At 52.5% G+C, this 13206-nt stretch overlaps 1 protein-coding gene across 1 annotated transcript; it reads right to left on the reverse strand.

Moving 5' to 3' along the window:
- Positions 1-4394: 4394 nt before the first annotated feature.
- Positions 4395-13024, reverse strand: TGME49_297500 (T-complex protein 1 eta subunit). The gene is made up of 11 exons (XM_002371139.2): positions 12493-13024; positions 11535-11649; positions 10523-10791; positions 10087-10139; positions 9478-9562; positions 8925-9176; positions 8442-8544; positions 7579-7719; positions 6826-7037; positions 6145-6322; positions 4395-5166 (listed from the first exon to the last, which is right to left on the reverse strand). Exons 1-11 carry the CDS (start codon positions 12505-12507, stop codon positions 4949-4951), a joined length of 1641 nt encoding a protein of 546 aa, XP_002371180.1. The 5' UTR covers positions 12508-13024; the 3' UTR covers positions 4395-4948.
- Between the last annotated feature and the right edge of the window lie 182 nt (positions 13025-13206).

Here is a 13206-nt window from a genome sequence, read left to right on the forward strand (position 1 = left end):
CTGTTCTGCGTCGCGCCCGCCAGCAGCAAAAAGAGAGAAACAAGCAACTGGAACTCGAGCAAGAGAAACTTCTGCAAGAGGTGATGAAGGAGAAACGCCTTGAGATCTGGGGGAAACAGCAGCTCGGGACCGACAGCAGGGTCGCGTCTCCTGCTGCTTCGCTCTTCACACCAGACTCCGTCGGCAAACGCGTTGGAGGTCAGGCAGTCCGCGAGTCGAAAAAGTCAACGGACAGACCTGCCTCTTCCCTGCCTTCCTTCCTCTCGCACCCCGCGTCTCCGCAGAGAAAATCTTCCTTCTCTTCTTCTTCTTCTTCCTCTTCTTCTGCTTCTTCCTCCTCTTCCTCGTCTTCTTCTGCCGCTTTCCCCGATGATTTTCCTGGGCAGGACGCAGCTCGTGTGGAGGCGATGCGCGAATTGAGAGACGCGACAGCAAACGCGCGAGAGGACGAAGATCTGCGGCCGCCTCCGCAGCACCTGGTTGCCGCCTCTGTGGGGTTTGCAGCGGCTGTCGAAGGCCTCAGGGGCCTTCCTGCGCGCGGCTGGGATCCTTTGCTGGACGCGCTGTGCATGCGAATCGTTTTGTGGCACCCGTCTGCTTCGCCTCGAACTCGCAGCCGCGAAGACAAGGAGACGCAGGAAGAAGAAGCAGAAGAACTGGCACACCTGGAGGAAAGTGAGAGGGACTTGGAGGAAGTTGGGGGTGGAGAGACGGCGACGCTCGGCGAGAGGAAAAAGCACCTTCTTCTCGAGTTCCTGCGAGAGAAATTCGTCAACGACTTTCCCGCGGGTCTCGAACAAAAGCGCAAGGAGGCGAAACTCGCACGAAAACGAAGGAAACCTGAGGAGACAGTTCCCCTCCAGCTGTCGCATGCAGAAGTCGAAATGGTAGGCGGAGAAATCGACAAAGAATGGTGGATTCTTCAACTCCGAGTGCTCCACATCTGCAGGGCGCTTGGATGCAGAACAGGATGCGAGTGACGAAAGACCGACGCCCCGCTGTCTCGCGGGTGCTATCCGGCAACTCCAGCGCATTCGTCTGATGCACAGTCATGGAAAAGGAGCTGAGTCTGTCAAGAGGAGTTCGCCAGTGATTGTTTAGGATCGTCGACTTGTTAAAATTTGGAGGACAGTCGGACCTTTCTCCTGGCACTAAATCTACGCAGTGTTGACCTGGACCAGAAACTCAGTCTGATTTAGGATCAATACAGCTTCGAGTTTTCCTCCTGTTGGTGTGTGAGGGCGTAGGTGTTAATTCGGTCAGGCTTGCTTTTGCCGTCAGAAGCGTGGAAAAAGCTTCTCGATCCTTGTCTCGAGGGAAGTGTGACTCTGTCCGACTGCGTCCTCTCGACGAAATGTGAAGACTCGCCTCCCTCCCCTCTCGAGGACGGTGAGGAAACAGCACCTCAAAGAAAAAAGGAGCAACTCGGCAGGGGAAAAAAGAAAGCAAGATGGAACGCTCAACAGCGACATACGAATCGCGACACGGAAGAAGAGAGTAAACGTTCTCTACATTCATCATGAGACTGGATTCTCGCGTTTTTGTCGGTCAACGCGATCGTTCTAAAAAATCCAGAGGCGCTCAGGAGATACACATCTCACATAGGTCAGGACTGAAACCTTTTCGAAACGATGGACGGGAAGTACCGTGCTGCAGATGACACGGAAACGACTGCCTTTGTCTCTTGGAGTTTCCAAAGATGCGCGAAATGTTTCTTCGCCTCACAGTTCCACGTCAATCGGCAAGTTCTTCTTCTTGATTCAAATGCGAATTCCTGTCGTCAGCGTATCTGCCGGTAACGGCGCTGCTGAAGTCGGTCGTCGACGCATACGTCGCCGAGTTTCAGTGAGAAAAGACCGACCGGGGAGAAGAAGATAACGATAAGAGAACAAAGAAGAACGAAAAGAGAAGACAGGAAGAACAAGAAAAGAACGAGAAGGCGGTGGAAGCCAGATGAGAGGAAGAGAGGAGAAGAGGGCTGGGGGCAAAAGAGTGAAGAATGAATCGAAAAAAAGGGAAGCCGAGGGATGAAGAAACGCTGAAACTCGTTCAGAAGAAACCTCACAAAGCACTTTGACTCTCAGCTGCTTTACCTTGCTCTGTTTTTCGAGCATTCCCTGTCTCGACCTCGACTCCTTTGTCTCATCCGCGTCTGGGGAGTAGAGATCCTGCGAGTTGGGTTGCAGCTTTGCGTCGTCAATGCCTTTGCTGCCGAGATCTCTAGCTTCCGCTGTCTTTCCAGAGATCCGTCAAGGCGGTAGTTTGTGGAAAAGTAAAAAGACAGGAACGCCAGGTATCACTGCGACACAGAAAACCGAGGTAAAGGACTTTCGACTTCTCGACACAACGTCGAATCTTAGAAACTGTTTCGTCTGCTTTTCTCTGTTTCACTCGCCTCGCTGTACAGAGAAAGCATGGTCACTCCAACAAGTCGCTTTCGGCAGGCGGTGACAGCCAAAGGCAATTCAGTTTTCTCTCGAGCTGAATTTCGTCATGTCCTCAAAACAATCGATGCCGGGGTAAGGTTTTCGCGACTTTTCATCCCAGAACTGGCGCTTCGCATGATGAAACTCTGTCTAGGGAACTGCGCGTTCACTGACGACAAGACGTTTTCTCAACCTCGTGAACTCTGCGTCCTTACTACTACTACGGCCCATGGTCTCTGAACTGGGAAGCTGTGTGCGCCTCTCAGTGAGAACAGTGCTTCGCCTCCTCGGCAGACGACTCCTGTGTTCAGTTCCAGGACTCTGCGGCCAACCACGGGGACTCTGAAGCAAGCTACAGTTTGTCCAGAAGTTGCGAAATACGGAGAACTCCAGTCACACACTTCACAAGGATGCTTGCTACGTCTTCTCACGGATCTCCACAGCCATCCAGAGTGTCTGTGTCGATTCAGAGCGGATGCTGGCCAAAATCGCGCCCGCGTCCTCTCGAAATTTGTGCCTGACGAAGTATGGCTCTGAAATGTCTGGCCTCCTTGCATGTTTTCTTCTGCCTCTCTCTCTCGTCCCCGTTCTGTTCTTTTCACGCAGAGTTCTCTGCATCGATTGTTCTCTTTGCACGTCTCTCCACTGCCCTCTCTCTTGTTTGTTGCCTTTCCACGTTTCGTAATTCACTTTACCCTTTCGTTTTTCCCTGCTTCTCCCTCTCTCTCTCTCGCCTTTCTTCGCTCGTTTGTGTTTCTGCATGTCTTTCGTCTCCTTCATTTCCTCTCCATTCTTCGTCCCTCTGTCCCTTCCTTTTTCCGTATCTTCGGTACTAGGTGACAGTGGAGGCGACGAACGCACTCTTCAAGCAGTGTCAGAGACTGCGGAGCGCATGCACCGTCGATGCGCAAGTCTCGAGTTTGGAGTCACGCGACTTTCTGGACTTCTGCCCGGATGCAATTCCTGAAAGTGTCTTTTTCGCAGCGGCCTTCTCCCTGGGTCATTTCTTCGCCCCTGCGCTGGCCGTCAAAGGTCTCGCCGTCAAGAGTCTCATGAGTGTGCGCGAGGTGAGGAGGAGAGGCCATGGCAAAACTCACCCGTTTGAAAAGACACTCGCCGCAACGACGGGGTGGGCGTCACGAGCTGTCCCCGTTTCAGCCTGCGAAAAAAAAGGTCTCTGTCGCGATTCTCCAGACAGAAAAAGACCTTATGGCCCTCGACAGACGCCGGTTTCACCCGGTGTATATACAGTTGCTGGCGGACGCGAGCGGCGGTCCGGAGCTCGCGGGCCTGCATCAGAAACGTCGGCCGATCTGCCTCGCGAGTTCCGCTTCACTTCGCGTTTCCTTTTTCAGGTTCTTGCTGCGCCAGTGAAGAAAAAACGAGGGGGACGGGGAGGAAGAGGCAGTCGACCAACAACGGCAAAGCAGAGACGTGGTGCAGTGCGCGGGTGAGAGGCGACTCACCGGTTTCCGAGACATATTTCTTCTGGACTGAAAGACATGAATCCCTCCAGAGTGAGGAGAGAAGGCTCGAATGCAAGAGACATCCATCGGAGAGAAACATTTTGCCTCGGCTTTGTGCAAAGACTCAGGGAAACAAACGCCCGCGCCTCAAAGTAAAGCCACACACAGTGGGACTGTGCAGAGGACTTTCACTGGATCTGTCTGTGAAGCGGGTGGAGATTTTTCGTGGAGACAAAAGGACGTGCCTGTGCAGAGCTCCGTGTGCGAGTTGGCTGCCGCTTGTGTGGAGAATGCAATCCACGAACGCCCCTCTTCTCCGTATACAGCATCAAGAGAGAAGAGAAGAAAAGAAGAGCGAAAAGAGAGGGGGGCGAGGAAAGAGAAGGAAGACGGGGGAAGAAAGAGGAGAGCAGAAAGAAGAGAAACTCGAGAGGAAGAAGAGTCGTAGAAGAAGAGGAGAAGGGGAAAGCAAGATGAGAGAAGTGATAAGAGGAACTCGAGAGGAAGAATGGTTACAGAAAGAGGAGAAAGTGCAGTGATGACAGCGGGGACGAGGACAAGACAAGACTCAGGGTGCGGCATTCGTCAGAACGGGCGCCTCGGAAAGAGAAAGACTTGACTCAAAGAGGCACAAAGAAAACACGAGGAAGTCGACGCATGTGGAAAGGAAAAACGAACTGCGCTCCACAGCAAACCAAGCTGTCACGAAAAACTGTGAGACCGAAAAAGACAAGAAAAAAGAATTCAAACCAAGAACGAAACAACACACAGAAACGCGCACACTTACATCTCTCCCCCCAAAACAACTCCCATACTCCAGTCCAACATCTACTGCCAAACTCGAGCACATTCATATATACACCCATACATATACAAATATACATATATATCCATATACGCATGCACGTACATACACATATATATACATATATATGTATATATATGTATATATGTATGTGAAACAGTTTGTAGAGATGCGGATACAGCAAGGAGTGGTGAGGTCGACTGCAGGATGCACAGGTCTGCGGGATCTCTGGTTTGGACTTTGTGCGCGCTCTATCTCCTCTTGGGAGGCATGCGCATTTGCGGGCCTCCGCGTTTGTCGTTTGGGGTCGGCTGCTTGATTGTTTCATCGATAGAAAGAAGAATGCAAGTCGCCTCTGTGGCGGCAGCGAGGGCGTTCTCCTTGACTAGAGCAGGCTCCCAGATGAACTCCTTCATCGCGTCGCACACACCGCCGTTCATGCAGTCGACGCCGAACCACTGCGTTTCGCCTGCAGAGAAAGAGGGATTTACAGCCACGGGAAACCCACGGAATTTTTACGAACGCAAAGACGGAGACTTCCACTACACACGCCAGGCACTACGTGAAAAGGATTTACAGACTGCCAAAACGCCGCTTCCAAATAAAGCAAATGGACGTCTGACGCACCTTTCAACACAAATTGGGAAGAGCAGAGAGTAGACAGCGAGACACGAAGTTATTTCGGCCCCACAAAAGGAAGGCGAGCAGCGAGAACTCGAGAGAGAGAGAGCGAGAGCCAAAGCGCAAGACTGTCTTCAACACAGGTGTAGATCTCGACTGCTTTCTTCACTCCCGAAACACAGCCTCAACCGCACAAACAACTGTGCACTCGTCTTTCTCATCGATCTGCGACTCATAACTGATGACTCCCCCTGCGGACATTAATCTAAAATCTGTACGTCTGACATCTAGGCACAAAATGCTGTCATCCACGTTCCGCGGAACGCCGTACCCCCCCGTGACCCTCTGTCGATCACAGGCTAAACAAGTGTCGGAGTACGCTGTTCCAACTCCCCATGCATTGCTTCTGGACCACCGCGCTATCGCATCAATAAGAAGAGTCACAGCCATGTGGAATGCCAAACTCCAACTCGGAGACCCCCGCTCGAGGCCGACGACAGCCGAGCGGAGTCCGAACCGACTGACCGAACCACCGAGAGATTCTCTGTGACGAGGAGCAGCAGTGTTGGCCACTGTTTCTACGATTTCTCGAAGGAAGCCCAGTCGCTGGGCCTGTTAAGCGCGCGCAGGGTCTTTAGTAAATGGTCTGCTGTCAGTGACTCATAAAATGTAGCTTCTTCGTTGGACTCCACCAAAGACACTCTCAGGTGACGCGCGGTGACGGCTGCCCTCGTTCTGGGAGGATGGGGCAACATCATCAGACTTGAAGTTGGGTGTGAAGAAATCCGCGCGACTGCTCCACCTTGGAGCTCGCTCTCTCTCTCACCTTTGCCTTGTGCATGCTTGTGCCGAAGTTTATTCAGAATGTCAGTTGCGTCGTAGCCAGCGTTGGTTGCTAGCGCTCGTGGAATGCACTCGAGGGCTCGCGCAAATGCGCGAATCACAAGCTGCTGCTTTCCGGAGATCCCCTGACTCACGTCGCGGATGTACTTCGACAACTCCATCTACAAGGAAAAGGAGCAAAAGATCCATCGAAATGCTGTATCGCGCATCACGGACATGTTAGAGAAGCCCATTGCGAAAAAGGGAAAAGAGAAACGAAAACGGTCACGAGGTCTTTGCATCAACACCCCGCTCTTTAGAGTACTAGGTTTGCGCATTTCTCCGCTGGCACCACGACAAAACAGACGACCCCCGCCTGCAAATGTCGCTCTGGATTTCCATCGTCACGTAGGCAGGCATGTGTGTCTTAGATCTGTTCAAACTCTTTGCATGCGTCACCTGCTTGAAAGAGCATGCGTCAAAAAACCTCGACTCTGTGGACCTACGAGCTGATGGTCAAACCTGGAGAGCCGCTTCGGCTGCGTCCCCCCCCCACAGACACACCCTCGTGGTCCAGAGGGAGGAACCGCTTGCGTCCTTTCTTTCGCGGTCTTGTTCCGTCTCCTTCCTTCCCTCGACCTCCTCCTTTCCTCCGTTACCGCCCCATTGCCTTTCGCCTTTTTACCTCAATAGCTCCCGCGCCTCCCACGATGGTCTGCGTCTGCAGAGCTCGTCGGACGATCATGACCGCGTCGTTGAGAGATCTGTCGGCCTCGTCGAGGAACTGCGGGGCGCCGCCTCTCAGGACAATCGTGGCGGACTGAGTCTGAGGACAGTGCATGAACAAGTTGAATCTCTCGCCTCCGATCTGTCGCTCCTCAAACACTCCGCAGGTACCTGAGAAAACAGAAAGGACCGGAAACGCGGAGACAGTTACGAGGTGAGGCACCCGTCTAGCTTACAGCGAGCACAGGAGAGGCGCTCGAGGCTACGAAGGCGTCTCCTGAGAGGAGGCGGAGAAAGCTGAAAGCGCGACAGGAAGAACGAAGAGACGAGACACTTTGGAACCCTTGGTGCTTCCCCCAGAACGAAAGAAGAAACTCAACAGGCTTCACGACTTCACCAAGACGCGCCAGGACACAGCTAAGTCTGCGTCAGAGGTCCAAAAACATCTCTCACTACGACGACTGTGAGAATCCACGCAGATGCAGAGACATGTGCATGTTCGTCGATAAGCGACCCAGATTCAGACGAAGGAATACATCTGCCTCCATGCTCCTGAGAAGAACGATGGGGTCTGGATGAAGAATTCCGTTTCGAGATGCCTCCGCAAGACAGGACTTTCGCACCGTTTGCCCTTGTTTTCGCTTGTGTGTCCTGAGGGAAGGAACGGAATTTTTTTTCACATTCGTCGAATTGAAAAACTCGCCCGACGTACCGAGGACATCTGGAGTGATGCTGTTGACCGTCGTTTGAATTTTAGCTCCTATCGCGCGAGCCGTTCGCTTCATGTCTCCTTCGTCGACGCGACCCGCGCAGAAAATATCTCGGTCTGCAAAGTACTGCGTTGCCAAGTCGCCTGAAGAGAAAAACAAGGGTGTCTGTATCACATTTCTTGCCTCTGAACTGAAAACATACAATGCAGCGTTTTCCATGTTGTGTGGAGAGGATCGCTCTCGGACTCTGCTCAGCGTCTAGCCAAAACAACACTGGCAACGAGTTCGAAGATTCCAGTTAGGGAACACAGCGCGGCGACATCGACACCCATAAACGAAATCAATAAGTAAAGTCTATAGGAGAGAACGCTGTAGACTTGAGCGTCCACCATGGACAACCGCGTTTTCGAACAACATGCGTTTTCGTCTCCCGATATCACAAAAACCGCGCATCGCTCCATATACAGAAATGCACGCATGTGTAGAGGTATACAGGTCGCTTCTCTCCAAAAGAGAAAAGGGATCTGATGGATTTCAGAGAGTGGACGCTCCTCGACGAGAGTTCGCTTCCATTCTTCGGTTCCTCTTCTTCTGCCTTTCAGCTGTTTTCACAAGGGTCTGAAACAAACATGTTCCTTCTTTCAAGAGGCGTCTCCTGCATGTTCTACTGGAAAGACTTCTTCCGACATGTCAGACACGAGAGGTCCACCCAGAAGCATCGGGACTTTCGACTGACCGACGAAGTGGAACTTGGAAACGAGGCGTTTTTCGAATGTGTGACGTTTCTTTGCGACTGCTGGCGAGTGCGACGCGCGGCGCCTGTGGTTGTGTGACCTCTGTCTTTTTTTCTCGATTTTTCGCTCACCGATCGGGAGGCGAGAGAGAACGACCTGCGCTCCCGTCGCGCTGATCTTGTCGAGTTTCTCGTAGATGATGTCCCACTCGGCGTCGATGATTGCTTGGTATTCCTGGGGATAAAGAAGAAAGTGAAGTCTGAGGTATTCGACAAGGCGCGAGAGAAAAACGCAGTTCCACCCAGGAAAAAACGCATGCACACACACAGAAATGCGGGCGTTCCGTGTGACGCGTCTTTCCTGTTCGGATTCGCCGGCGTCGTCCGAAACAGAAAACGAGGAATCTTCTCCCGCCACTGGTCGACGACTGTTTTCCTACACCCAGGCAGCGCGAGAGGCAGGGAAGAAGGAAGAGTCAGTTCCTCTTTTCATTTCTCTTCCTTCTGGCTCCGAATTTCGCTCGTTTCCTCGCTTTGGAGAACAGTCGTTTTTTTCCTGTTTTCAGCGACTGTCTCCGCCTTCTTCCTTCTCGCCTTGTCTCGTTAGAGTCTTACGTCCGGGGTCTTGAGACGGACTTCAGCGTTTTCTTTCTCCGCCTTCAACTCCAGCTCCAGGTTGAGGAGAAGAATCTTTGCATTCTCGAACCTCTTCGGCTGCTGCTCGAAACCAGCGTACGAAAATGTCTTCGCAAACGCGACACCCTGCACGACAAAGCTGTCTGTGTAGGAGCCTCCCGTCACCTTTTTAACTCCAATCATTTCCTTGTCCAGGCTGTCGTCCAGCATCGATACGGCATCCACCACCATCTGAGGAAGACAGAAGGAACAGAGAAATACACGCAGGAACTCCAGAGACCTGGGAACCGATGGGGAGAAGCTGAAAACGAGCGCGGGAGTCAAGAGAAAGAGAAGCAGCAGAGAAAGTGAGAGACAGGAGAGAAAGAGCGAAAACAGCAAGGGAGAGCACAAGACGAACGGACCGAGAGACTCCGCGAGCAACAGATGCATGCGACACTCAAGTTCAGGGGGATACATGCAGCCAAGTCCCGAAACAGGCCCACAGATATTTGTTCTTCACTCTTCACGACAGAAATGCGGAGAGTCTCACTTTGGCAAAGAAATCCTTGTGGCCAGAGACAAGCTTGGAGTTCAGCGTCGTCTGCGCGCATCTCTCCAGCAGAACTCGCTTTTCACTGCCGAGGAGAAAATAGAAAGAACCGAAAAAACGTAAAAGAACAATGAAACACACATGCTCGCATTTCAGTCCAAAGGCCGTGACTACGGGAAAAGAGAAAAGCCACAGGAAACGGCCCGACGTCTCGAGAACCAACGCGGAACCGTTACAACGACGCTTTGCATGCAGATGCGTTTGTTCGTACCACTGAATTTCAACAGTTATATTCAAGACTCCAGCACCAATTCTGTACAGACGTCCAGCATTCATACATGACTCTTTCGACCGCTCGAGGCGTTCAAAAAATATACATGCAGAGGAATGCTATTTATATATCTCCTACGCATCGTCGAATAAAGATAAAAACAGCGACTCTTCAAACGTCTGCACTGCACATCTCAATGCACACACTGACAAAGGAAAATACACGTACACATCCACTACAGATGTACATCTCTACCTATCTATCTATCAATATATCTATCTGTCATTGTATTTCCTTGTCTGCGGCAAAACGTCTCTGCATGCGGTTGGAAAGCGTACTGCGGAGGGGTGCTGGAGAGGTCGACCTTGAGCTCGCGGATCTTCTCGATGGCCTGAAAGAAGCAAGAAAAAAGGAAACCGTTCGCGCGAGGGTCAGGAAGAGGCTCCGCGACTCGTGACATGGTGACAAGCAAAGCCCCCACAAAAAGAGGAAAAAAACCACGGACGTCCTTTCGAATCTACGCAGCCAAACATATGTGAATGGAAGGTTCACAGGCAAACCGCTGCTGCTGCGCATGTCTTGCGGAGAGATCCATCGCTGCCGCACAGAGACCAAGACGTAGGTCTTCGTTTCGTCTTCGTCTCTGTGCGGCAGCGAAGAAGCACTGCATGCGAACGGCCGTTTCTGTCTAAGACCGCTCAGGCGGAGCTCTGAGCGTACCCCCGGCCTTGAAAGCCGTCGTCTTTTCGACAGGTTCACCAGTTGCACTCTCACCAGCTGGCAGGCGGTGCGGTAGCCGTTGATGAGGATCTGCGGTGCCATCCCGCCTTCGATGAAAGTCTTCGCAGACTCGAGGAACTCGCCGGCGAGGAGCACCACGGAAGTAGTTCCGTCTCCAACTTCGTCGTCCTGCGCCTTCGCGATATCAACGAGAAGCGCCGCAGCCGGATGCACAACATTCAGCAGCGAGACGACCGTCGCGCCGTCGTTGCTGATGGTGACGCCGTTCTCGGAATGAATCAGCTTGTCCATGCCGCGTGGACCTGCGCAAAAAATCGACGAGCGTCGCCAGAATCCGGAAAACTCCCGGAAAAGTCTCTCTCTGGACCAGGAAAGGAGAAAACGCGACTCTGCGGGAAACGCTCTCGCGGAAAAGCCTTCGCAGGAAACAGAGGCGACCCTCGAAGAGGAAGTCGAAACCTCGTTGCTGTCGATGCGGTGGACGTCCACTGCACTGTCGAGGAAAGAGCGTTGGAGGCGACGGACGCGAGAAAATCGAGGATCAAGCGAACAAGCACAGCATCCACTTCGAACAAGAAGATACACGCGCATGTCCCCTTCCATGGAGGCAAATCTGCCAACTGAAAGGCGGTGCAATTCTCACTTTTTCCTGGGCTCGGAGAGCTCCACCGGAAACAGAAGAAATTGCAACCGGAAAACAACTTTGGAAGTCTACTCTGCCACCCTTCTCTGTGTGTGAACGTGTGCACATGTTCACTCATTTCATATATTATATAATATATATATATATATATATATTATATATTATATTATATTATATATTATATTATAGATATATGTATATTTATATAAACTTATATATACTTATATAATCACAATATATATATATATATATATATTTATATATATTTATATATTTACGTATCTGTTTATTTATATTTGGGTGAGAGTGAGGCGTCGAAGACACCTGCGTCGACGTGGAGTGCATGTGAAAGGGTGGAGGAAGCGCGGAAGAGGCTGCGAAGGCGCTTCGACTTTTTCTCACCCAGAGTGGAACGCACGATGTCGGCGATGACCTGGCAGGCGTTGATGTTGCTGATGATCTGCCCGCGGCCTTGGGAGGTATCAACTCCATCCTTCAAGAGGATGATAGGAGCATTCTGAAAACAGAAAAAGAGAGGAAGCAAGAGCCGTCGGCGAACAGACAGACGCACCAGAGCGCCTTGGAGTGTCTGGACACTGGTGGACGCAGCCGCAGGAGACGCACTCGAAACAGGACGACAGGAAGAGAGAAGAGGGAGCGAGAGGAAGGCGAGAGACGAAAGAAAGAGAGGAGACAGGATCAGCAGAGAGAACAGGGAGAGTGGAGGAGAGGAGGAGAAGTCCAAAGGCGAAGGAACCGACAAAAGACGAGGGTCGGCACCGCGTCGCCTGGAGGAGAGAGGAAGGCGTGCAAGAGGGCAGGGAGGAAGTGAAAGAGTCGACAGACAGGAGACAAAAGGTTCAGTTGCAGAACAGCGGAGACTCGACAAGAAACGCGGCGACGCTGAGGACCCCGCAGAAGAGCAGAAAACGAGCAGAAAACGACCGAGGAGAATGTCCGAGGAGACAGGCGACAAGAGGAAGAAGCGCGTTCGAGAAGGTGAGGAACAGCCAGCATGCCAAGTTGTCGATGGAGACCGGCGGTGCACAACCGCACTGGTCGATCATCTGAAACAAGGTCACAACTGGCTTCTCGGTGCTCTATGGTTACGGAACCGAGGAGACAGGCGTTTGCGTTCGCGCGAGAGAACTGGACGGAGACCGCGAAAGGTCCAGGACAGGAAAGGAGAGGAAAGGCGAGAGAGGAGCAATACGAGACACCAGAGAGAAGAGCCAGGACGCGAGGAGAGGAAGAGAGCGACTTATAAGGAGCAGAGAACAGGGACAGAGACAGGGGAGGAGAGCGAGTGCAGAGCGGTTGGGAGACGACGGTCGAAGAAACGATCAAGACAACGGCGTACCAAAAGATGACTCATCTTTCTCGCGGTGTAGAGGAGCAGCAGAACTCGGAGAGAAAGCGCAGGGTCGAGCGGCGGGAGAGAAGAAGAGACATGGAGGAATCGGAAGAGGAGGCGCGAAGACGGTGAGTCCCTGGAGCGCGCAGCGAGAGAAGCATCCAAAAAAGAGGGGAGAAGTTGCCGAGAAGAAGCAGGGCGTCGAGACGCCGAACTCCGTGTGTGCCTCGGCAGCGTCGAAGGAGGAAAGCAGCCGAAACGATAGGTCGAGAAAACAGCTGAAACGCTTCAGGCGATTTGCACTGCTTGTGCACACACACGCGCGCGCTCCGCCGGAGTCGGTCGACCCAGAGACTGGCTAGACAGACGAGGACACCTCACGCGACAGACAGACAGACAGAAAGAGAGACAGAGAGAGAGAGACAGAGAGAGAGAGGGTACGAGGGAGAAGACGCGTTTCGGCGAAAGAGAGAAGATGCGTCGTTTTCTGCTTGGACAGATACACCCGTCTTCCCCCCTCCCAGTTTTTCACTGCTGCCTCTCTCACTTTATACACGCGTGCACTACGCCCGCCGCGCGCGCCGTCCACGAACCACCGTCTCCCCTCACCCTCTTCTTTTCGTGATTCCCCTTTTCGGGAGCAAACTGCATGCAGCAGGGCAACGGCTGCGAGTCCGCTGGCTCGACGCGCTCGGCTGTCGCGACGACCGCGCTCGCAGA

This window comes from Toxoplasma gondii, chromosome II, assembly GCF_000006565.2.
Source record: "Toxoplasma gondii ME49 chromosome II, whole genome shotgun sequence".
Classification (NCBI taxonomy): domain Eukaryota; phylum Apicomplexa; class Conoidasida; order Eucoccidiorida; family Sarcocystidae; genus Toxoplasma; species Toxoplasma gondii.

Excerpts from the sequence above, each read along its gene's own strand:
- TGME49_297500 (XM_002371139.2), bottom strand. Across the intron at positions 9,563-10,086 it reads CTCTCCAGCACCCCTCCGCA|TGAAAAGCGAGTTCTGCTGG; the intron begins GTACGCTTTCCA and ends TCTCCTCGGCAG. Across the intron at positions 9,177-9,477 it reads ACAAGGATTTCTTTGCCAAA|ATGGTGGTGGATGCCGTATC; the intron begins GTGAGACTCTCC and ends TGTCTTCCTCAG.